This window comes from Hemicordylus capensis, chromosome 2 (genome assembly GCF_027244095.1).
Source record: "Hemicordylus capensis ecotype Gifberg chromosome 2, rHemCap1.1.pri, whole genome shotgun sequence".
NCBI lineage: Eukaryota > Metazoa > Chordata > Lepidosauria > Squamata > Cordylidae > Hemicordylus > Hemicordylus capensis.
The window spans coordinates 106,955,440-106,978,916 of NC_069658.1; the positions used below are offsets into that span (position 1 = coordinate 106,955,440).

Below are 23,477 nucleotides of genomic sequence, written 5' to 3' on the forward strand. Positions count from 1 at the left end.
TCTGAAACCCAACTGAGCCCCCACCATTTGGCTTTGAGATGCCAAGACCCAGTCCTGGGTTGTGTAAGGTGGCAATCAAGGCAAGATGGACTCTGAGCATGAGCGCAGTGCTGGCATATGACACAGAGAAAGCACCCCCCTCTGTGTGTGTGTGTGTGTGTGTGTGTGTGTGGTGGGGAAACATGAGGTGATAAAGGCTGCAAGGCAGTCACAAAGGCAAGGCTGAGCAATGGTGTCATCATGCTGCTCTTCCACTCTTCTGTAAGGAGACCTGTCAAAATAACAAAACAAAAAAAGCTTTCTTGCGTCCTCTTATTTGTGATTGGCTGGAGGAAAAACCCAGATTAAACTGTAGGAACGCACACAGGAAAAAGATTGCAGGGACTTCGGAGAGCAGCCGACCCTATGTGAACCGTCTCATTTATTCCCCCGAATTAAACATCTTGTGAATCTGCTGTGGAGCAGATTTGCTCTTCAGATACCCCGAGGCATAAAGCCATGTGTGAAAAACCTCCAGGTGGCAAGCCTACCATAGGCTAAGGTGACTGCTGGCAAATGTAGCACTGATAATATAATGAATCCCTCTCTCTGCCATTTTGCTTGTCTGCTGCAGCAGGGAAACCTCGCTACTTGGGTTGTGTGGGAGGGAAATCACAAGGTATTACAATCCATGTAATCTATTTATCTATGTTTCTGTGTATATTAGAAAGTGTTCTTTAACTGGCTCAGTGCTTACAAAGCTGACATTTTAGAAGGTGTGAGATAGAGTAACACAATTTACCGGCTGTTAAGAGTTATTTGAGAAATATCTTGGCTATCATATTGCTCTATAAAAGAGCTTTTATACCCTGTGGTGTACAGTTTATTTAGAGAGGCCCCATCAGTGAAGAAAGACTTTCATTCCGCTTATATTATCTGTTAAAACAAAGAAGTAAATGCCTCCTTAACAGACTTTGCATCAACTGTGAAAAGAGATGTGTGTTGTATGTGTATTAAATTGCTTGATGTTTGAAATTCATAATGTTGTCACTGCCTGAACTTTGATTTCCAAGCTAGTTAGCAATTAGGTAAGTCCATAGGTAGGGAAAAGCTGCCAGAAGTTCATAGCCCGATTTGTGTGTGGAGTGGGTCAAGGATCTTGACGGGAGTTCGGGGTAAGTTTGGCTAGTTTGTGAATGCACATACACTCTCCCGAATGAGATTCACGGTATAAGACCTGTCTGTTAAACCTCCAGGTACCTGTCTGTTAAACCTCCATGTTTGCTGAGAAGCAAGGTTTTTATGGATACCACTAAATCTTGCTGAGGGGTTGCTGAGGGGGGTGGGGTGGGGGAAGAGCTAAACTTTTAGTGCTTCTGAAATCCCCCTTCTTCTAAGTCAGGGTTAGAAACCTAACAGTTTTGGGACTTGTCCACTAGAGGACCTTAAAGCCAGGTATGGGTTACCATAGCAGGAAGGTGGAATTTTCTGAGGATTCAGAGGGTCTGAGGCAGAAGTCTCACCTCAGGACTTCAGAGAATAGCTTGATTTAAGGTCTATTGATAAAACTGTAAATTAATTATTTCAGATATGATGAATTTCTACCTGATTATTTAAGATGGAATTGTGTATTTTTATTATTTTGCTATTTCTATAAAATGTGTATTTATCGATCACATTTGAAGGCCACCTGACATATACATCTCTAGGCAGTGTACATAGTTTAAAAATACAAGCATAAAAATGAAAAAAATGGGGGGGGGATTAAAAGTTTTAAATGATAAAAACCATTAAAACAGTTTAAAAAATTTTAACGCCTGTATTAAAATGCATTGTGAAAGAATTTTCTGAGGATTCAGAGGTTCTGAGGCAAGAAAGAGTCTGCTTTAAAGCCTATTGAAAAACTTGTAAATTAATGTTTTCTGGAAGCTGCAGTTTATAAAAGAAGAGAATGACATCAGTGGAAGATCAGATCTCAACACCATCCTGAAGGGATTTGAACTACATAAGAGAAATGTGAGAAATCAGATTTTGGGACATTTCTGGGAAAATAATCCCTAATTATGGACACTGAATCTAGAGCAGTTTCTGTAACTGTATTTTATTTAATACTGTTATATTTGTCAATATATGCAAATGCATATATTGCAAATTCTAACTTATCTCAACATATGTCGGGGTTTTAAAAACGCTGTTTTAAAGCTATTTTTCCTGAAAACGCCAGAGCAAACAGGGAGAGGCGCTGATGTAAAATCATTAGCATGATAAGAGCATGCTCTCTTCACAAATGCAGATCAATCTCTGCAGGGAACTCTCCCCCCACCCACCCACCCCCGCATTGACTAGGAAGGAAACACTGTTGTCTGCCATGTGTACTTGTTTCTAGAGTAAACCAAGAACAGAGGGGAGGGTTGCTTCCCTCAATGCCGCAAGTATACTTTGTGGTGGCTTCTATCCACATTTAACCCGAAGCCTGAAGCCAAGTGTGAATAACTTCCAGGTAGGTATGAAGAACAACCCCCTCAAGGCCTACCAAATGCATCTTGATGCTATCCCTGCACATGTCTCTTTTTAGTCAAGGAAAAAAGGTACAAATATTCTAGAGCTTCCTTGCACAAGTACCTGCTCACATGAGTGGCTTCCTCACATAAGCTGTGCAACATCAGAAGAGCCGCTAATAAAAGATCACAGTAGCTGCTTTCATTGGCAGGATGTACTCACCAAGCAGTATTTTTTAATGCAAAGAGCTATGAACTTCTGGCAGTGTTTTTAAAATGCAAGGGTTGGGGAAAGAAATAATAAAACTGAAATGCATACATGTTATTGTTTCCTCATTAACTGCTGTAGATGTGCTGAGAACCACAAGGTGGTATCACATTGCATTAAGTATACATGCACGCGCGCACACACACAAACACACTTTTGGAGATAGAGAGAAAAATGGTAAAAGGCAGTGTCAAAGATCTACTGGAGTGACTGGCATCCAAACAAAGGGTTTGGGTAATGAAGAAAGGTATGCCACTGCAAGAAGCTAATGTAGTTGCACTGAGAAGTGAGGATTTGCTGAACTGTCCAAAGGTGCCTTTGTGCAACATTTCTCAGTAAAACAAATAAGGCTTGCTGCAGATGTGCAGCAGTAGTCTGGATAGAACACAAGTTCCTGATGTAGTACAACTAGCTGGAGCCAGCTTGTTGTGCAAGTGTGACGTGCTTTTGCAAGCAGTACTTTGTTAGGATGTCAGTCAGTGACCATTATTGCATGAAGTTAATATGTAAGAGAGAAGTATAGTGGCCCACATGATGCTCAGAATTATAGAGCCATGATGTTGTGCCCTGGGGCTGCTGCAGGCTCCTAAGACAGCCTTGACACTGGAAAGAACAGGTGGTGGTAGTGCAAGCAGCGCTTCCAGTTTCCTCCATTTTTGTGAATGCAGAAACTTAAGAAGTGCTGCTGCCCATTCTTACCCGCATCATTTGTACCTTCTGCCTTAGAAATCCACGGAAAACGGGGGGGGGGGGGGGAAGCACAGGTGAACAGGCAAAAACTATGAACAGTAACCCATGTGAAAACACCAAGGCACTAGAAAACTGAGCACAATGTGCAAGGTATGAAAGTGTAATGGCCAAAAATCACAGGCACCCCTGTGATAAGTATGATAAATACAGTAGTAAGGGCAGAATACACTCCATACAATATAATAAGTACAATAAGCCACAGTCACTGAAAATCGTCATGCACAGGGGTGGTGCTGCTATGTGGAAATGTGGTAAAAAACCAAGCAAAGTGTAGCACTACGCCCCAGCAACTCTTCGCCAAAGGCTGAGCACAAAAGTCTGGCAAATGAAGCTGGAATTTGAAGCATGAGAATCTTGAAGATGACGCTGGAATCACAGTCCAAGCACAGTGATCTTGAAAGTAGAGCTGACAGACATCCTAGGTAATAAACTGTTTCGTAAGAATCTTCATCAGAAGTCCAAAAATCTGTGCATAAATAATCATGCAAATGAATCCCCACATAGAACAACACACAAGATGAAAAACATGTAGAACATGTAATGGATACAAATACACCCACCTACAATCTGGGAAAGCCTTGTCCTAAAAGGCAGCACCTCACCAATGTGCCTGCTTCAATATGCTAAGTTCCTTGATGAATGGTGCTTGAAACGGGAGTTAAATACTCTCACCAACAAGCCATCATTCAATCACCCACTGGATGAGAAAGTTGAAACAGATGCGGTGATTATCCTAGTCTATACAGTGTAGATCTTTAAAGGAAACAGGAGAGATCACAATTGACATTTAACCCATTGGGTATACATGTGTTAAACCTATGGATAAAAAATTATTCTTTTTGGAGAAGAAATCTCTGTTTATCTTGTTTATCAAAGGGCCTTGGAATAAATTTAAACAACACAAAAAACTTAAAATCCTCAGGTGAATGAGACTTCTCAATGAAATGTGGCACCAAAGGGGCATCCAATATACTGTGTTTGAGTCTAGATTGATGCTCAAGTACACGAGTCTTAACAGGTCTAGTAGTGCTCCCAATGTACCACAAGTCACACGGACAAACTATAACATAAACAGTTCCTTTGGTCTTACAGTTAGCAAAGAATTTTAAACTCACATTTTTCTTCAAAATAGGGTCCCAATAATCAGAAGTCAGAAGACAAAAAGAGCAAGCTGCGCAATTCCCACACACATGGAAACCTAGTGCAGCACTACTCAATGGTGGTCTTACTATAAAATCTGAATGAGTCAGAAAATTCCTTAAGCTCTTGGTTTTTCTAAAGGCCACCATGGGGTTTTTTTTTACAACCAGGAATATCACAAACAAGATGCCAATGTCTATAAATAATCTTTTTGATCTGATAAGATAATGAAGTGTAATCTAAAGACCAAATCAAATGGTCCACCTGTTTTTTCGGGGTATCCTGCAATAGCTCACTTCGTCTGATGGTATCTGCTCTAGACTTGGCTCTATGTACGATTTCCTTTGGGTACCCCCTATTTTCCAATTGAGAGGATAACAGATCAGCTTCCCTGCGATAAAAGCTGTTATCTGTAGAGTTTCTTTTGACCCATAAAAACTGGCCAAAGGGAAGATTGTCCTTTAAATATCCCAGATGCCAAGAATCATAATGAAGAAATGTGTTCCTATCCATAGGTTTCCTGTATAAAGAGAAACTCAATTTATGTGCTTTATTAACCCAAATATTGGTATCCAAAAATGGAACCATATGCTGACTTGAATTGCTAGTAAATTTAATATTGGTGTGGAGTGCATTGATTAGAAATCCACAGCAGCCAGAGTGCAGTGTTACAGCTCTGCCATGCTGCACATCACAGGGACCAGTGACAATACACCATCACTTAATAGTAGCTAGAGCTATCCTTTGGGCTATGCTAAGTTAATTAACAAATGTATTGAGGCGGAAACAATGGTTTTTATTAGCGTCCTAAAGGGCAGACCCAGACCTATGAACAATGGGACCAAATGGCTATGAAATGTGAGATATACAGTGGGTGAGGATTCTCTTGTAAAAATTAAGTGCATGAGAGAAGTACTATGACAGTTTACATCAACAGTTATAGCTGGAGGCAGCAGCAGTACCCAATCCACCCCCTCCACTAATCCATGTTATCAAGCCTCGTTAGCCGGTAAGCCATGGCAACAAGGTCCAAATGTGTTTAATATACCCTTTCTGCAAGTATACAGATAGCATTGCAGGGACAGATTTTTTCTAGAAACAAATATTCTAAATTCTGAAATACTGGTTATTTAACAGAATGATTTCACAAAGACCTGATATAGATAGAAAGAAGCACTTTATTGGTATAAAATTACTGGTGCTTAAGAATTAGCTTCATGCACATTTGTTGGTATAGGGTTGGTTACAGGAAATACTTTTTGCCTTAGATCTGCGTTCGCATATATTCCACTCTCATCTTGCCATGTGTTGATACCATGCCTTCTGTAATCTACTGTGTCAGTAAACTGAGAATGACATTTCCTGTGCACTACAGAATATCCACCTTCCTCAGGTGTAACCTATGGACAGAAAAGACATTATTAATCTGAAGGCAGATGTAAGAAAGAAGGTAGATGTAAGAAACAAACTTTGACTACAACAGAAAAAATATGTGACAGAAATAGCTTATGTATCAGAAATATAGCTTAGGCTATATTTTTATCTTTGAACAGTAGAATTTTTATTATTAAACATCCAGCCCAAATTACAGATGGGACGGGCTGTATTCAGCAGCACTTCTAAAATCAATTTTTACTCAGGAGCAGGCTTCTACTTCCATCTGTGGTGCAATGCAAGTGGCTTTCAAAATCTAAAGAGCTGCTTGCAACACAGCACAGTGGAGTCCAGTTTAGATACATCAGCAAAAAGCCTTGCTACATGTGAGCTGTTTAGAGCAACACTTGATTGTGTATTAAAAGTAACAATGGTTTAGTGGCCAAGTATGGTGAACCCAAATGTTGTGATACTTCTTAATGTCAAGTTTGCCTTTAAAATCCAAGTTTGTGCTATACCATGCTAGGATGAGACAACATACTGTTCCATTTGGAAGAAACCTTGAGTGGGATCCAACCTGCTGTGGGCAGACTTCTGCACATGCACAGTGGCTTTTAAGCTCCCCAGTCCTCATACTCTCCAAAAGCCCTTCAAGAGCAGTCCCCATGCTCTTCAAGTTGAGAGGCCCTCTAGAGTGACATCATGTGAGGGCCTGCAACCAGAAAATTTTCTCACCCTCTCCTGCATGTATGCAGAATTACTTTCTAGTCACACATGTGGGCGGTGGCAGCGATGGTTGGATCTTGGCCCTAAATTCTGTAAGAACTGACCAGTACTATGAGCCATTTCACATAGTGCCCAGAAACATATGCTTGCCACATTCACACTTAACCAAGGAACAGGAGTAATTCTGTAAGGAACAGTTACTGAATGTAAGTTCTTGAACCAGTTAAACAATCTCCATTTTTAAAAATGGCTATTATTTTAATACCAGATATAGGAATGTGAAATTTAGTAGCTAGAGGCTGCAGAATAAAACAAAGGTTTAAAAAAATGTTTTCAAAAAAATATGCTGTGTGTGGTATCTAAATCCGAGGATTGGAGCTTTCCCAAACCAATACAGTAGCTCAGATTATATATAAAACTTTTGTTACTGCCTTAGGGCATGAGGAAAGCTATAGCCACTAAGTGTAAAGCCACCAGTCATTAAAAAAAATCACCAAGTTTGAGATTATCTCATGAACTATATAAAATAATTATAGCTCAGTGGCAAAATAAGGACTTTTTGAAAGTTTCACTTATTTCTCTATGGATAATCCAAGTCTCATTTTCCATTTGTTATTAACATGACTGAAAGGAAACCCGTTTATATACCAGTAATATAACACACAGTTTGTTTTTAAAGTTTTCCACGAGGTCTGCTTCAGACACGGCAAGCATAGCTCAGGCTGCCAAAGGCTCCAAGATGTGTGATGGCTGTGCAGAGGTCACTGGCAGTGTTCCTTCTAAGGCATGTGCATGTGTCAGCGCACACAAGTTTTTTAAAATGTCTGCTCAGTTAATTTTAGATCCCGCTCAGGCTGAATCAGGAAGGCCCCACTTTGAATGCACATGAGCACATACTGCCTTGGTACTGCTGACCAGAACAAAACTCAGTCTACACACAGATGAAAAAAGTAGAGGGAACACTGGTCATGGGGCGTCAGAATACACTTCCCCATCAGGTGGAGGAAGGGAGGGGTAAGAACCCCCTCCAACAAGTAGTTTGCCCCTCACCTGCCCCCTGTTTCTGTTTCAGAACTGCAACATATAGGACACAGTTCATCCACTCAGAAATTTTATTACATTTTATTGTAAACTAGTAATATTAAGCCCGTTATATTAATGGGCTAGCTCTTTGGGGCTGGCTGTTCCCTTCTCTCCTGCCCCTCTCCCTCCCTCCCTTCTGCCCCACACTCTTGCCTCTCTTCCCCTCCCTCCCACCCCACTTAAGCCCAGCTGAATCTCTTGCACGTTCCTTTCTCGGCTCCGAACTGTAAGCGCAGCTCACGCTTGGGCTGCTGTTGAAAAAAGCGATTCTGACAGCTTGGTTAACCTTCTCACACGGCGGCGGCGGCGGGCAAAATCCCAGCTGTGAGTAGCTGCCGAGGACCGGAGGGGAGGAGGCGGAAGAAGCAGCCACTCCACTGCCCTCTCGCCCGCCCGCGCGACTCCTCCCAGGCCGAAGAAGCCGCAGCTCCTCCGTCCGAACAGGCAGAGTGTCGCGGTGGTTTCGGGTGGGGGGGTCCTCTTCCCCCGCCTGGTTTCGTCGGCGCCGCAAGGCCTCGGCCGCGGCTCCGCCACCACCTCGGCCGACTTCCCCCACCACCTCTTCCCCCCGCCCAGCTTTGGTGGCGCGTCCTCGGCTCTGCCGCCACCTTGGCTGCGCCGCGTCCTCTGGTCCTCCGCCACCGCCTCAGCCGACTTCCTCCGCCATCTCTTCCCCCCGCCCAGCTTTGGCAGCGCGGCCTGCGGCCATTTCAGCTGCGGGGCCGGTCCCGCAGCTGCCGCTTCTGCCCTCCCTGGTCCCCACTTCTCCTCCTCCCGGACCTGGAGCCAACATGGCTGCCTGCGGCTGTATCTCCCTTGGATGTTCTGGGCATGCGCTCCGTGCATGCCCAGAACGGCCGAGGGAGACACGGGCGCACACCCTGGCTCTTTATTACAGAGGATCACCCAGAGATGTGAGCAGATGCATGACCAGGGTGGGGCAGGCAGGGCACATGCCCTAGGCGCACTTGAAAGGGGGGCGTAAAGTGCCTGCCATGTCCCTCCCCTGACCCCACCACTCACTAGTTGCGAGATCTGTCCGGGCGGGGCGGGCGCTCTCCTACCATTGGCTTCTGGTGAGCAGAGCCATGCCCTAATCACTCCCAGGGTCTTCCCGATCCCTTCCCGACTCCTTCCACAGCATGAGCAACAAGCAGCAGAGTAGAAGGCTGGGTGCAACGTGCCTCTGGCTCTGACCCCTCCCCTAGCCTCTCTCTCTGCTTCCAGCAGTCCTCCTAGTCCTCTCCCCTTCCACTTTCATTCATTCATTTAACTTTGCAGCACCAGTGTGGCACCTTCTATCTTGGGAGAACTTGAAGCAGTAGCACAGCCGCTCTCCTTTTCCCTACCTCTGTGCGTGGTCGGGAAAGCTTGCTGCTTCTTGGTTGGGACAGGGGGTGGGGAGAAAGTGAGAAAAGGAAGCGGCTGCCGGGGAGAAATAACGGTGGGCGCCCCTCTGTCTAATGTGCTAGCGCGCCTCAGTTGTCCCTCCCCACCAGTTCTTATGTCCAGGGCAAGTGAGGAATAAGAAAGACCAGAGAGGTAAAAAAAAGGCAAAAGCCAAACAGAGGTTACTTTGTTCCGATTCATGTTCGACTGAAATGCCTGGTGCATTTACTCGGTGGAGCTCCAGGAAGCAGCCTCCTTCACCCAGAAAAAAATCGCTGAAGCTTCCACACCTCTTCTGTGCTCGGAAAGTGACCCTGGTCTTCTCACGCCTCAGGGGAATCTGGTGAGGTCTAAGGGGGGCTGGGGTGGGAAACGCCAGGTGAGCAAGGAAGGGGGTGAGTGGCAGGAGTGTGTGAGTGAAAGAGAGTTCTGATTGGGAACTTTGCATTGACGTATGGATTGAAAAGCTCTGCACCCGACTGCAAAGTGTCTGTTGCAGTGGGGGGTGGGGAACGAGCAAATCTTTCCTTTTATTTTAAAGTTGAAAAAAGAGGGGTATGGGGTGGGGAGCAGAGAAGAGGGAAAGAGAGACTTTTCTGCCTTGTGAAATGTAACACTCGCAAAACACTTAATACTTAACCAAACTTTCGTCTCTGGGCGATCTACAGAAACATAAAACACAGTAAAAATGAAAACCTTAAAATAGGCAAAGGATTACTCTCAATTATTTCATATAGTCTGTTTGAAAAGTAGTTATTATTACTCCCACTTAGACATAGTGCTTTTGTGTGCATGCTTCACCACACCCCGAGCCAATCCAAATCAAACCGTTTCTCACTCTTTCTCTTGCCATTTGCTGTCGAAGGGTTTTAAGACCTATTTTCCTGAATAAATTCATCATCATAAAACTTGTGTAATTACTGTAACTGCTGTTAATTAATGATGCCCAAAGCTGGTGTTTATTATTAATGGGCCAGTTGTTATGCACTGATGTGTGTGTTTAGCTTAAAAACTAGATTTTTTCACACACACCCTCTTCTTTCTCCCTTCCAAATTAAATAATTGGTTCCTTTTAATTAAAGTCTGAACTATGCCTAGTTCTAGGGGGCGTGTGTTGGAAATGGACATTGGGGATAAATAATTGCCGTGGGGGTGGTGGTTTTGATTTATTTGTTTTGGTTTTTTAAGTATAACTAAATTGAATTACATTAAATTAAATCTTTTTAAAGATTGAGAAACGTGCGTAGAGCTTCCCGATAGTCTAGACCAGGGGTCCTCAAATTTTGTTCCCCAGATGTTGTTGGACTTCAACTCCCATTATCCCCGACACAATGGCAAAAGACAGTGGGTGATGGGAGTTGTAGTGCAATAGCAGATTCAGGGGTGGGAAACCGCTTCTACAGAGCTTCAGAAGCAGTGGAAAACTCCCTCCACTCTTTTTAGTTCATTTGTACTGGCAAGCCTTTTAACTTGATTTTCTCTTGATTTTTCACCTATGCAAGTATATATTTGAGGTTTCTATGGTGAAATGCATTATTCAGAAATGAAAGCTAGTTTTAAATGTTTTGGCAGTGTGAGCTAATATTATGATAAAAGACAAGTTTTCTGAAAGATGCGTGTCAGATGTCTGGATGGGGGGTGCGGGGGTGTGTGCGGAATTTCAGTGCTTGCCCTAGGCGCCATTTTCCCTAGTTACGCCTCTGAGTGTGAGGCAGTATATGTTAAATAAATATACATTTGCTGTTTTATTAGAATGAGTCCATAGGAATCTTGCAATCTTCACATTTAAAGTTTAGTAATTGATAGAAAATATCTTCTCTAAATTATCTTAAATACTCCTCTCTAGCTTAAGAATTCTTGACTGTCTCTACGAGCAGGGAAATATAATAAAAAATAAATTTAAAATAAATTTAAAGTGTTTGTAGATGCAACAGTTAAATTTTTGTTTTTACATCATGGCAGCTTGCTAGTTCTCCTCACCACCACCACTGGCTTACTTATGTCATGTCATGGAATGTTCACAAGCAGTCTAATGACAGCAAAGAAAGGGTCAGCTGTAGAGTCTTGTCAATTACAACACCTATTGTGAGAAAACCTGACAATAAGGAAGGCTTGTAAAAACAGCAACAAAAAGAACACCACCACAATGCTTAGGGATAGGAAGGCCTGTGTGCTTTTCTAGAGTAGTACTATACAGAGGCTGGGATGCCAGGATGGCACTGAAGATGTGGACTCAGGAGCCATGTGGGAAGGACATCCAGCAGACATTAAGTCTACAAAAGCAAGGAATCTAATAGTCATACTACATGTTACATTAACGTATGCCTAGAGCTGATATGCTTCTTTATTTTTTACTCTTTAAAAACAGCTCTGAGCTTTTTCAGACGGTGACTCTACCGCGACTTTATTATGGGAGGGTGGGTGTGCATTCACCTATTGGCCAGATTAATTAATTAATATACTGCCTGACTCCAAAGGCTCTAGGAGGTTTACAAAAATAAACACAACAGAATAAAATCAACTATTAAATAACAATTAAAATTTAAACATTCAAAGATTACAGCAATTAAAAAATTTAAACAGCAATAAAAAATTTAAAACATTCAGAGAGTACTAAAACATTAGAGATTGCTAGAAGCCTGGCTTTAAAAGTATGTCTTAAGGACTCTTTTAAAGACTGGTAAAGATTTTAAGGTACAAATGTCTATAGGGAGCACATTCCACATCCCCCAGGAGCAACTATAGAGAAGGTCCATTCCCAAGTCACTGCCAGACAAGCTGGCAGTATACGAAGACAGACCTCTCTTGATGAACTTAAATGTATGGTGGGGATCATGCAGAAGAAGGCAGTCTCCCAGGTAACCCAGTTCTAAGCTGTTTACAGCTTTAAAAGTAATTACCAGCACTTTGTATTTTTCCCAGAAACCTATTGGTAGCCAATGCAGTTGCTTTAAAACAGGCATAATATGGTCTCTCCAAGAAATCCCAGAGACCAGTGTTCCCTCTAACAGGGAATCCCAGATGTTGTTGACTACAACTCCCATAATTCCCAGCCAAAGGCCACCACAGCTGGGGATGCTGGGAATTGTAGTCAATAACATCTGGAATTTTCTGTTAGAGGAAATGCTGCCGGAGACCAATCTAGCCACTGCATTTTGAACCAACTGAAGTTTCCGAACTACATACAAAGGCAGCCCCACATAGAGCGCATTGCAGTAGTCAAGCCTAGAGGTTACCAAAGTGTGCACTAAAGGTCTGAGATCATTATCTTCAAGCAACAGACATAACCGAAGTTGATAGAAAGCACTCATGGCCATGGCCTCAACCTGAGAAACCAGAGTGAGGCTTGGGTCCAGAAGCATTCCCAAGCTACATACCTGTTCCTTTGTGGGGAGTGCAACCCCATCCCTCGAAGTATGACCCCTTACCATGAGTATCTCTGTCTTTCTTGGATTCAGCCTCAATTTATTATCCCTCATCCAGTCTATTACTGCCTGTAGGCAGGCATTTGGTGGGGGGTGGGGTGCTATGCCATTTCCTGATGATGATATGGAGAAATAGATTTGAGGGTCATCAGCATATTGCTCCAAATCTCCTGATGATCTCACCTAGCCGTTTCACATTGATGTTAAAAAGCATCGGGGATAGGATTTATCCTGAAGTCTGTGAGATATTTTAGAGAGCACTTCACACACAATTCGGATTTCCCCCTCCGTATTGGAACCTAGCCCGATTTATGTCCGGGGTAAAAACAAATCATCTTTTTGTGTTGGATATCCGTTATGCCCCAAACTCGCAGTAAAGTCTCGTGGTAAACTTGTGGTAAAGTCTACTGTCTGAAATGCCTCCATGGGGAGCAAAGGATTAAAGCCCCTCTTCTTCATGGTGCAGTCTCAGTCCAGACTGGGCTCTCCTGCCTGCATTATTTAGAATGTAAAAAACAAGCACATCTGCTTCTATCAGATCCTCAGCTTAACCTAACTTGTAGTTTGGCTCTAAGGGTCCAGAGATCAAGAAGGCTGAAGGAAGGAAAGAAGGAAGGGGAATAAAGCAGGATATGGATTTAAATCAAAGACCCAAGGAGAAGGAAAAACATCATCTGGAAACTATGTGATACTGGTGGAGGTGTAAAGAGACAGAGGGCTGCCTAGGTAGAGGCCTATTGGAAAGGATTTGAAGGGTCAGAGAGGCCAATGACAGGAAATACATTTGACACATTAACTTAAAATAAACAGACACATCTATAGCAGCAGGAAACTAGTGCTGCTGTGTTTAATGAGATCAAAATGTCCAGAGGATTTATGGGGGCAGGGACAGATCTTCCATCATGATAACTGAATTTTTATGTGTGCATATACACAAACACTTTCCTTTATGTGTTGCCATAGTTACAAAAAATATCTGGCCATGATTCTCAATTTGCTAAAATCTCTGGCACAGAAAGTAAGGAATCCAGACAAAGTCATACATCACTTACTTTCTTTCTACATTTACTGAATTACTATAATAAATACTCAATTTTTAAAGCATACACAAAGCAGGATTCAGGATACTCTTGATGCTATTAAATGAAAGAGTTTCTGTTATAGTAAAGCTTATATTTTCAGTGTTGCTAAAAGGCGATGCCAATAAAACACCACTTTGTAATCCAGTTAAAGATTATGCTCCCATTCTCAAGAGAATAATGCAAACACTTCTACTCATTTTCAGAGGAGCAATAAACACGTAATCCTAGTAAAATTAACAGTGCAGCACTGCAAGTGATCCACCAATTGGCCAATAAGAGAAGCAAGCTCAAGCTTGATGGTTGTTCCCCACCCCTCGAATGCAACTGTGTGCTTTGATTGAATTTCAAGATGAAAAGCATGTTGTAACCATGTTTCCAAAGCAATTTGTTTTATTTAATTTATTATTTATTTATTACATTTATATACCGCCCCATCCAAACTGGTCTGGGAAGTGCACAACAACAAAAATAAAACCCACAAATCAGTCCTTTAAAAACAATCATTACAGAACAATTTAAAAACAGCACAAAGCCATTAACAATTAAAACATTTAAAACAGTTTAAAAACCCTGGAAGGCCAGGCCAATCAAATATTATTAATTAATTAATTCATTCATTCTTTCATTCTATTTATATACCGCCCTTTCCTTCCAAACTGGCTCAGGGCGGTGTACATTAAAATAAAACAATTCAATTAGCAGTTAAAAACAAGAGTAAAACACCATAAAACATTAACAGTTAAAACATTCAAAACAGATTAAAAACCCTGAAAAACCAGGTTACAGTGTTAAAGCCAATCACAACAATTTAAAAACCATGGAAGGCCAGGCCAATAAAGAATTCAGATTACGGATCTCTGCAGGGAGTGCATTCCACAAGCCAGGAGCAGCTATGGTTTACGGTACTGAACACTACCGAGAGATCCAAAAGAACCAACAGAGTCATACTCCATCAATTCCCCGGTAAAGGTCATCCATCAAGCCAACCAAGGCTGTCTCAACCGCATAACCAGATCTAAAGCCAGTTTGAAATGGTTCTAAATAATCAGTTTCCTCCAAAACCACCTGGAGCTGGTCGGCCACCACCCTCTCAATCACCTTGCCCAACCAAAAAATAAGTTTTAAGAGCTCTCCTGAAGGCCTACAATGAACTCAAGCTAAGGATTTCTGCAAGGAGTGCATTTCACAACCCAGGAGCAGCTACACAGAAGGCCCACCTTTGAGTTGCCACTAGATGTACCGGTGGTAACTGGAGACGGACCTCCTCAGATGATCTTAACGTGCAGTGGGGATCATGCAGAAGAAGGCGCTCTCTAAGGTAACCCGGACCTAAGTCGTGCAGGGCTTTAAAAGCAGTAACCAGCACGTTGTATTTTGCCCAGAAACATATCTGCAGCCAGTGCAACTATTTTAAAACAGGCATAATATGGTCTCTCTGGGTTGCCCCAGAGACCAATCTGGGTGCTGCATTTTGAACTAAATGAAGTTTCCAAACTACATACAAAAGCAGCCCCACGTAGAACGCATTGCAATAGTCAAGCCTGGAGGTTACCAGCTTGAGCACCACTGTTTTGAGGTCGTCCTCTTCAAGGAATGGATGCAGCTGTTGAATCAGCCGAAGCTCATAGAAAGCTCTCCTGGCCATAGCCTCTGCCTGAGATATCAGGGTGAGGGTTAGGTCCAGGAGTACTTCCAAGTTGTGTACCTGATCCTTCCGGGGCAGTGTAACCCCATCCAGCACAGGAAGTTCTAACTCATCCCTCAGATTCTGAACCCCAACAATGAGCACCTCCATTTTACTTGGATTCAGTTTCAATTTGTTATCCCTCATCCAGCCTGTTATTGCCTATAGGTAGGCATTTAGGGAATGGATGCCATTTCCTGATGATACAGATGAAAAGGAGAAGTAGATTTGCCCAGCATACTGATAACAGCCAGCACCAAACCTCCTGATGACCTCACCCAGCGGTTTCATATTTAAAAGCATTGGTGACAAAATGGAGCCCTGAGGGACTCCATATAACAGCTCCCGTTTTGAGGAGCAATTGTCACCAAGCTCTACCATCTGGAATCTACCCGAGAGATAGGAGCAGAACCACTGCAAAGCAGTGGCCCCTATCCCCAACTCCCCCAAGCGATCCGGAAGGATACCATGGCCGATCGTATCAAATACAGCCAAGAGATCCAAAAGAACCAGCAGAGGCCACCTCCAACAATCTCCCTGCTAGATAGAAGCAGCCAAGTCAGGCAAGAATCCAGAGAAGAAGAAGTAGGCCGCACCACCCCAAGCAGCTTGTCCACATCCTCAGGAATCACAGATTAAAATAGATCCAATCTAACACTGCAAGAGGGATCGCTGGACACCTCCTTCATAGACTTTACAGAAATAGTCAAGTCCAAGTCGGCCCGAATGCAGGAGATTTTGTCTGTAAAGAACCCATTAAAAGCGTCACTGCAGGACGTTTCTGGGGACTGATTTAAGACAGAAGGAGTGGAAACTAAACTCCTCACAACCTGAGATAGTTCTGTTGAACGCGAACCTGAAGACACAATGTGTGCAGACCAAAATATGTATTTTTTGCTGCATGCACCGCCGCCACATAAAAGTTCAAATGGGTCCTATGCTATGCCTTGTCAAATTTGAGCCAAGTTCTCCTCTACTTGTGTTCCAGTCGCCTACGCTGCTGCTTCAGCCCCCACAACTCCTCTGTATACCAAGGGGCCATTTTTGAAGCAGGTTGGGATGCTTAAGAGCTATCATGTCTCTTAAATAGGGAACCCTGGTGATTTCCCTATTCCAGGTTCCCATCAGGGCATCGAAAGAATCACTGGCAGCACCAATATTAAAACCCTCCAAGGCTTTTTGGAATCCTACAGGATCCAGCAGCCTTTTTGGGCAGACCATCCTAATAGGTCCACCACCCCTGCAGGGTTGGATTGTGGCTGTCAAACCAACCTTAACCAGGTAATGGTCCATCCATGACAATGGGGATACCACTGGATCCTCCACCCATGGAACACCCCCCTGATCCGAACAAAAGACCACATTGTCTATTTGGTTGTTAAGCAATATGTTTAAGATTGGATATCTTCAGGCCAGCCTACACATTACAGTCAGGCAGCCTCTGTGTGGCAGTTGTTCCACTCCATGCAGAGCATTGTAGAACAGTCCCTCCCTACTCCCACATACTTACATATGGTGTATAGTCATATGGTGGAACATAGTCAATTCGGTATGTTGTATCCAGAAGCCTGCAAAACATAAAGGTATTTAGTAGGACTACATTTTTTGTTACATTTTTATGCAGTTCATCTCCAAGAGCTCACTGAAAAACAATTTAAAAATAATTAATTCTAAACTCTTTGCTACTTAATAAGAACCCAATTAGGTAAATTTAAAAAACTACCAAATTTAGTAAAATAAACACTAGACTCCTTTCCCACCCTCATACACAAGAGTGAGAAAGGAATAAAGATTAGAATAAAAAGTAAGGTAATGACTAGCCCGGAAATAACTTTTAAAGAGCTACGGAGCTCGTAATGAACACCATCTCCCAGAGCAGACAGGAACAGAACTGTGGATTGAATGACAGCCACTACTTAAGAGGACCCAGCCTACTGAAAGATTTGATTGGTTCCTGTCTCTCAGAGCATGTAATGGGCATTAATCCAGTGCGGAGGATGACCTCCCTATGTCTGAGAAAAAGAGTTCCAGTGCATCGACCTTTTGCACCTACTATTCCGATTACCACTAAGGGCAATGGCAGTAAAGACAGTGAGTAAGGGTCTCCCTACCTGTTCCTATCTGTCTCTACTCTATGACCCCTAATATGACTCCTCAGGCATTTCTTGTGGTGAGTCAGAATCCCTTCCATTCCTCTTGAAGAGCAGATGGAAACATATCTCTCTCTCCTTACCTATTCATTATGTAGCCTATAGATAGGATTAGGTCTTTCCTATCCAAAGTGTACTTCACAAAAAAAATCTACTTAGTATTTAGATTCTACAAGAATCTCCATGTGTCCTCTATAAATAGCTGCAACAACTAAACTCTGTGTTTTACTCTGTAACTGGAGTGGATAGCTTCTTTAGTGCTCTGCTAGTTAATTACAAAATCCATCATGGATAAATTCACCCTCCAACACTCTCCGGGCATTGTGGCTATATGGTGTCAATGTTTAAAAGCCCCATTTTCTTACTCTTTCTCTGGCACCAGTGCTGCTGACTGGCTAGGTTGGCTCTCTCTCTCTATGGCTCAGCAAACTCCTACCCCTCATTTCTGGATCATCTCTAAAGTTAGCAAGTGTCTGCTGAAAGCAGCAATAGGGAAGGGTGGGGGGAGATGTTCCAAGCACAACTAGTCATTTTATAAACTGTGATTATTTGTTTATTTATATACAGCCCTCCCAAAATGGCTCAGGGCAGTTCACAGCATGATAAAAACAATTAAATTAACAATTAAAATCAAACTATTAAAACACAATAAAACCAATAAAACAGCTAAAAGCCCTGAAAAGCAGGGCAACAATTTAAAAGAGTTAATCATTTAAAACCCTGGAAGGCCAGGCCGAATAGGTAGGTTTTAAGGGCTCTCCTGAAGGACAGCAATGATCTCAAATTACAAATTTCTGCCGGGAGTGCATTCCACAGCCCAGGAGCAGCTACAGAGAAGGCCCGCCTCTGCGTCGCCACCAGACGAACTGGTGGCAACTGGAGACGGACCTCCTCAGATGATCTTAACGTGCAGCGGGAATCATGTAAAAGAAGGTGCTCTCTTAGATAACTCGGACCTAAGCCATTCAGGGCTTTAAAGGTAATAACCACCACTTTGTATTTTGCCCAGAAACATATCGGCAGCCAGTGTAGCTGTTTCAAAACAGGCATAATATGGTCTCTCCGGGTTGCCCCAGAGACCAACCTGGCTGCCGCATTCTGAACTAACTGAAGTTTCTGGACTACGTACAAAGGCAGCCCCACGTAGAGCGCATTGCAGTAGTCAAGCCGGCAGGTTACCAGCTGATGCACCACTGTTTTGAGGTCATCCTCTCCAAGGAATGGGCGCAGCTGTTGAATCAGCCGAAGCTGACAGAAAGCACTCCTGGCCGTGGCCTCCACCTGAGATACCAGGGTTAGGCCTGGGTCCAGGAAAGCTGCGCACCTGCTCCTTCTGGGGGAGTGTAACCCCATCCAGCACAGGGAAATCTAACTCACTCCTCAGATTCTGAGCCCCCACAATGAGCACCTCCGTCTTGCTTGGATTCAGCTTCAATTTGTTCTCCCTCATCCAGCCCATTACTGCCTGTAGGCAGGCATTTAGACAATGAGTGCCATTTCCTGAAGATGAAAAGGAGAAGTAGATTTAGGTGTCATCAGCATGCTGATAACACCCAGCACCAAATCTCCTGATGACCTCACCCAGCGATTTCATGTAGATATTAAAAAGCATTGGTGCAGAATGGAACCCTGGGGGACTCCATATAGCAGCTCCTGTTTTGAGGAGCAACTGTCACCAAGCTCCATCATCCGGAATCTACCCGAGAGATAGAAGTGGAACCACTGCAAAACAGTGCCCCCATCCCCAACTCCTCCAGGCGATCCAGAAGGATACTATGGTCGATGGTATCAAACGCCGCTGAGAGATCCAGAAGAACTAGCAGAGTCACACTCCCTCTGTCGATTCCCCGGTAAAGGTCATCCATCAGGCCAACCAAGGCTGTCTCATCTCCATAGTCAGCCATAAAGCCAGTTTGAAATGGATCTAGATAATCAGTTTCCTCCAAGACTGCCTGGAGCTGGTCGGCCACCACCCTCTCAATCACCTTGCCCAACCAAGGGAGATTGGAGATTGGCCTGTAACTGTCCATCTCTAAGGGATCCAGAGAAGGCTTCTTTAGGAGTGGTCTAATCAATGCCTCCTTCAAACAAGGGGGCACCCTACCCTCCCTCAGTGATGCGTTTATGATATTAATTTGGCCATCTCCAACAATCTCCCTGCTAGATAGAAGATGCCAAGTCTGGCAAGGATCCAGAGAACAGGTGATAGGCCTCACCGCCCCAAGCAGCTTGTCCACATCCTAGGGAGTCACAGATTGAAACTGATCCAATCTAATACTGCAAGAGGGATTGCTGGACACCTCCTCCATAGATCCTGCAAAAACAGTGGAGTCCAAGTCGGCCCGAATACAGGAGATCTTGTTTGCAAAAAACCCATTAAAGGCATCACAGCAGAACGACCCCGGGGACTGATTTGAAGTAGAAGGAGCAGAAATCAAACTCCTCACAACCTGGGATAGCTCTGCTGAGCGCAAACCTGCAGCTGCAATGTGCGCAGACCAAAAGCTCTTTTTTGTCGCACACACTGCAACCGCATAATTCTTCAAATAGGTCACATGCTGTATCCTGTCAGATTCAAGCCAAGTTCTCCTCCACTTGCGCTCTAGTTGCCTACGCAACTGCTTCAGCCCCCGCAACTCCTCAGTATACCAAGGGGCCATTTTTGAAGCAGGTCGGAAGGGAAGCTTAGGAGCAATCATGTCTACTGCCCTGATGAGTTCCCTGTTCCAGGTTCCCACCAGGGCATTGACAGAATCACCAGCCGCACCAACATCAAAATCCTCCAAGGCCTTTTGAAATCCCACTGGGTCCAGCAGCCTTTTCGGACAGACCGTCCTAATAGGTCCACCACCCCTGCAGGGGTGGATTGTGACTGTGAGACCAACCTTAACCAGGTAGTGGTCCATCCATGACAATGAGGAAACGACAGGATCCCCCACCCACTGAACACCCCCCTGATCTGAACAAAAGACCAAATCAAGTGTGTGGCCGGCAACATGAGTTGGTTCAGAAACTAATTGGGATAGGCCCATAGTTGTCATGGCCACTATGAACTCCTGAGCCGCACCAGACAAGCCAGTCCCAAAGTGGATATTGAAGTCCCTCAGAACTAAAAGTCTAGGAGGCTCCAACACCAACTTCGCAACCAGCTCCATCAGCTCAGTTAGGGAGTCGGTTGGGCAGCAGGGTGGACAGTACACCAACAGAATCCCCAATCTATCCCTAGTTCCCAGCCACAAAAATATGCACTCAATATGTCAGCTGTCTCACAGGGGACCTGGTAAGGGAAATAGTATTCTTATGGACCACAGCCACTCCACCCCCACCCCACCCCTGCCCACATCCTCTAGCTTGCTCCACGACAGAATAACCTGGTGGGAGAAGCTGAGCCCACACAGGACCACTCGCCTCCCCCAACCAGGTCTCAGTTAGACATGCCAGGTCAGCTCCCTCATCCACGATCAAATCGTGGACAATTTTGGTCTTATTCTGAATAGACCTGGATTAAATAAAATACAGATTTCTTTCATTTCTCATCTGCACTTGTGTTATTGTCATTATATTGTTTTTCATATTTGATTGTGTTTATTGAGGTGAAATGCGCTTAATCCTCTCCTGTGCAAAAAATGTTATAGGAAAAAAATGTGCGGAATAGTGACAAATCCCATTGTTGAGCACTCTTTCCAATGTCGGTTTTTAAAAAGTAGAGTTTTAAAATTTGCACACACATCTCCTTTCTCTCTGACAGAAGTGGCAATGTTGGACTAGATGGGCCTTGTGCCTGATCCAGCAGAGCTGTTCTTATGTTCTTAACCCTGGGGGCAGATATCTATAAGAAAAGGGCTGGGGATGAAGGAAACGGACCCCACCCTCATCTTAGCACCCCTCTCTCAGTGCCTTCAGACACTTTTCTCTCTGCCTGGCTCTCTTTCAGTATCAGAGCTGTACTTGGAGGAAAGTACTTGAAGAAAGGGGAATGTAAGCATGGGGAAGTAAGATGAGAAGAGGTCCAGCTCCCCCAACTTGTGTGCCCTTTTGATGTGGCAGTCAAATACCCAACCTCTCACTTTACAAGTGAACGGGGCAGATATGTGAACAATATATGCAGCTTCCCACATCTCGTCTAGTTTGGCCCTATGACAAAATCAGTGGCAACAACTAGTGCATGAGTTACTACAGACCATGCCAATAAATAAAACAAAGCATGCTCTGATCATTTTGTAACAAGATCATCTTGTAACATCTTTTCTTTTAAAATTTGACCTCTGTAAAGTTCCTGCCCCAAGCCAATGACTAACCTTTTGAAATACATTCAAAGTTACCATCAAAGGCAGAAGATCCAGCTCTAAAAAGCATTATAAAATCTAATTTTCAGAAGGAGTCAGAGTGGGGGTAAATATCAAGTTTATAAGGTCTGGCCAGCTTACCCACCACTACGTTCCACAACACTACCCTTGTTTCAGCTTTCTATTCCATTTCCTCTTTGGCTCTTCAGACCCAGCACTAACTGTTCCTTGTTCACATTGCAAGTTAAAGAACAAAACAAAAATAATAATTCCAAGGGAATAGAGAGAAAGGGCCAAAATAATGCACAGTATTAAATAACCTAATTTACAACCGTTGTCACCTTAAGTGGCGCAGCAGGGAAATGCTTGGCTAACAAGCAAAAGGTTGCTGGCTTGAATCATCGCTGATACTGTATCAGGCAGCAGTGACATAGGAAGATGCTGAAAGGCATCATCTCATACTGCACAGGAGGAGGCAATGGTAAACCCCTCCTGTATTCTACCAAAAGAAAACCACAGGAGTCGAAATCGACTTGACGGCACACTTTACCTTACACTTGCTTAAACAAAATTAGTGATAGGGCTTTGCCAGACATGTGGCTCTGACAACAGTAAGGCAATGCATTTAAATTCTTCCTATTTTTATTCGGTGTCTTCTTCACCTGAATTACACCTGTAACATAGAACCTGAATTACATCTATAATATAGAACCAGGATGATCAACCGGTGGCCACCAGGCTGCACTGGCCCCCTCTCTGTATCATGTTGCAAGGTGCAACTTCTCAAGGCAGGTGTCCCAGAGAGGAGGCTCCTGATTGATCACCTGGAGGGTGAATTCATGTGCTGCTTTTGGCCTGGCCAGAGCCAGTCTCCAAACAATGGCACAGGGGACCTTGGGACAATTTCCCTTTTCCCAATGGAAGAGGCACCAGCTAGCAGGGGAAGAAGTGATTCATGACTGTCTCTCCCAGACCACAATACTCACCAACCATGGAGGAGATTTATGAAGGTGCAAGGGTGAGATTAAGGTTTATTTCCACTTTTGCTGAATTTAAGGTTATTAGAAAATAAAAGTAGGTGTGTGCGTGAACTGCAGTCCAACTGCTCCCTTGTTTAAAAAGCTAGCCCCCAGTGGGGACCACCAATTCCACAGGATCTGCCCAAGACAGATTATTGCTTCTTTCAGATGAAAGTTGTAGATCCTATGCTAGAAAAGCACACTCTAGAGCAGTGTTTCTCAACCACCAGTCTGTGGACCGGTGCCTGTCTGCAAGGCATCACTAATAAAAACCACCTTCCCAAAAAACAAGCCCTTGAATGAGGCGAAGTAAAGGAGTATTTGGAGTATAGAAGCTTGGAAAGGGTAAAACGCCAATCAAGATGCATAGGACTCAAAGCATTTCCATTTGCATTTGTAGTCCCACCTTGTAGAAGGCCTTCCTCTCATTCAATAGGATTTCGTCTAAAAGCTCAACTTGCACACTGTCAGCGAGAGGGTCTGGAGGGCATGGTGTAGGATCAAGCCCCCGTCTCTCACGAGGAGGTCCTGTTGAGGTGGAAGGTAACGGTAAAACCTTCTGCATAGTCAGAGGAGAGCTGGGAACCAGGGTTGTCTGAAATACCAGGGGCAAACTAGGATTTA

General features: G+C 43.8%; 1 protein-coding gene and 1 long non-coding RNA gene across 3 annotated transcripts in view; both read right to left on the bottom strand.

Annotated features, from left to right (window-relative positions):
* Window positions 1-2,693: 2,693 nt before the first annotated feature.
* LOC128346799 (uncharacterized) lies at window positions 2,694-4,902 on the bottom strand. Its single transcript, XR_008317206.1, has 2 exons — window positions 4,056-4,902; window positions 2,694-3,961 (listed from the first exon to the last, which is right to left on the bottom strand). It is a non-coding gene; the product is annotated as an uncharacterized LOC128346799 (long non-coding RNA).
* Window positions 4,903-5,795: 893 nt separating this feature from the next.
* Window positions 5,796-23,477, bottom strand: part of CFAP95 (cilia and flagella associated protein 95) — a 40,613-nt gene continuing 22,931 nt past the window's right edge. For both annotated transcript variants that reach the window (XM_053301248.1, XM_053301247.1), the window contains 2 exons: window positions 16,909-16,966; window positions 5,796-6,035 (listed from right to left, as the gene is read on the bottom strand). In XM_053301248.1, coding sequence (XP_053157223.1) covers window positions 5,838-6,035; window positions 16,909-16,966 — 256 coding nt within the window. In that variant the 3' untranslated portion in view covers window positions 5,796-5,837. The remainder of the gene's footprint in view (window positions 6,036-16,908; window positions 16,967-23,477) is intronic.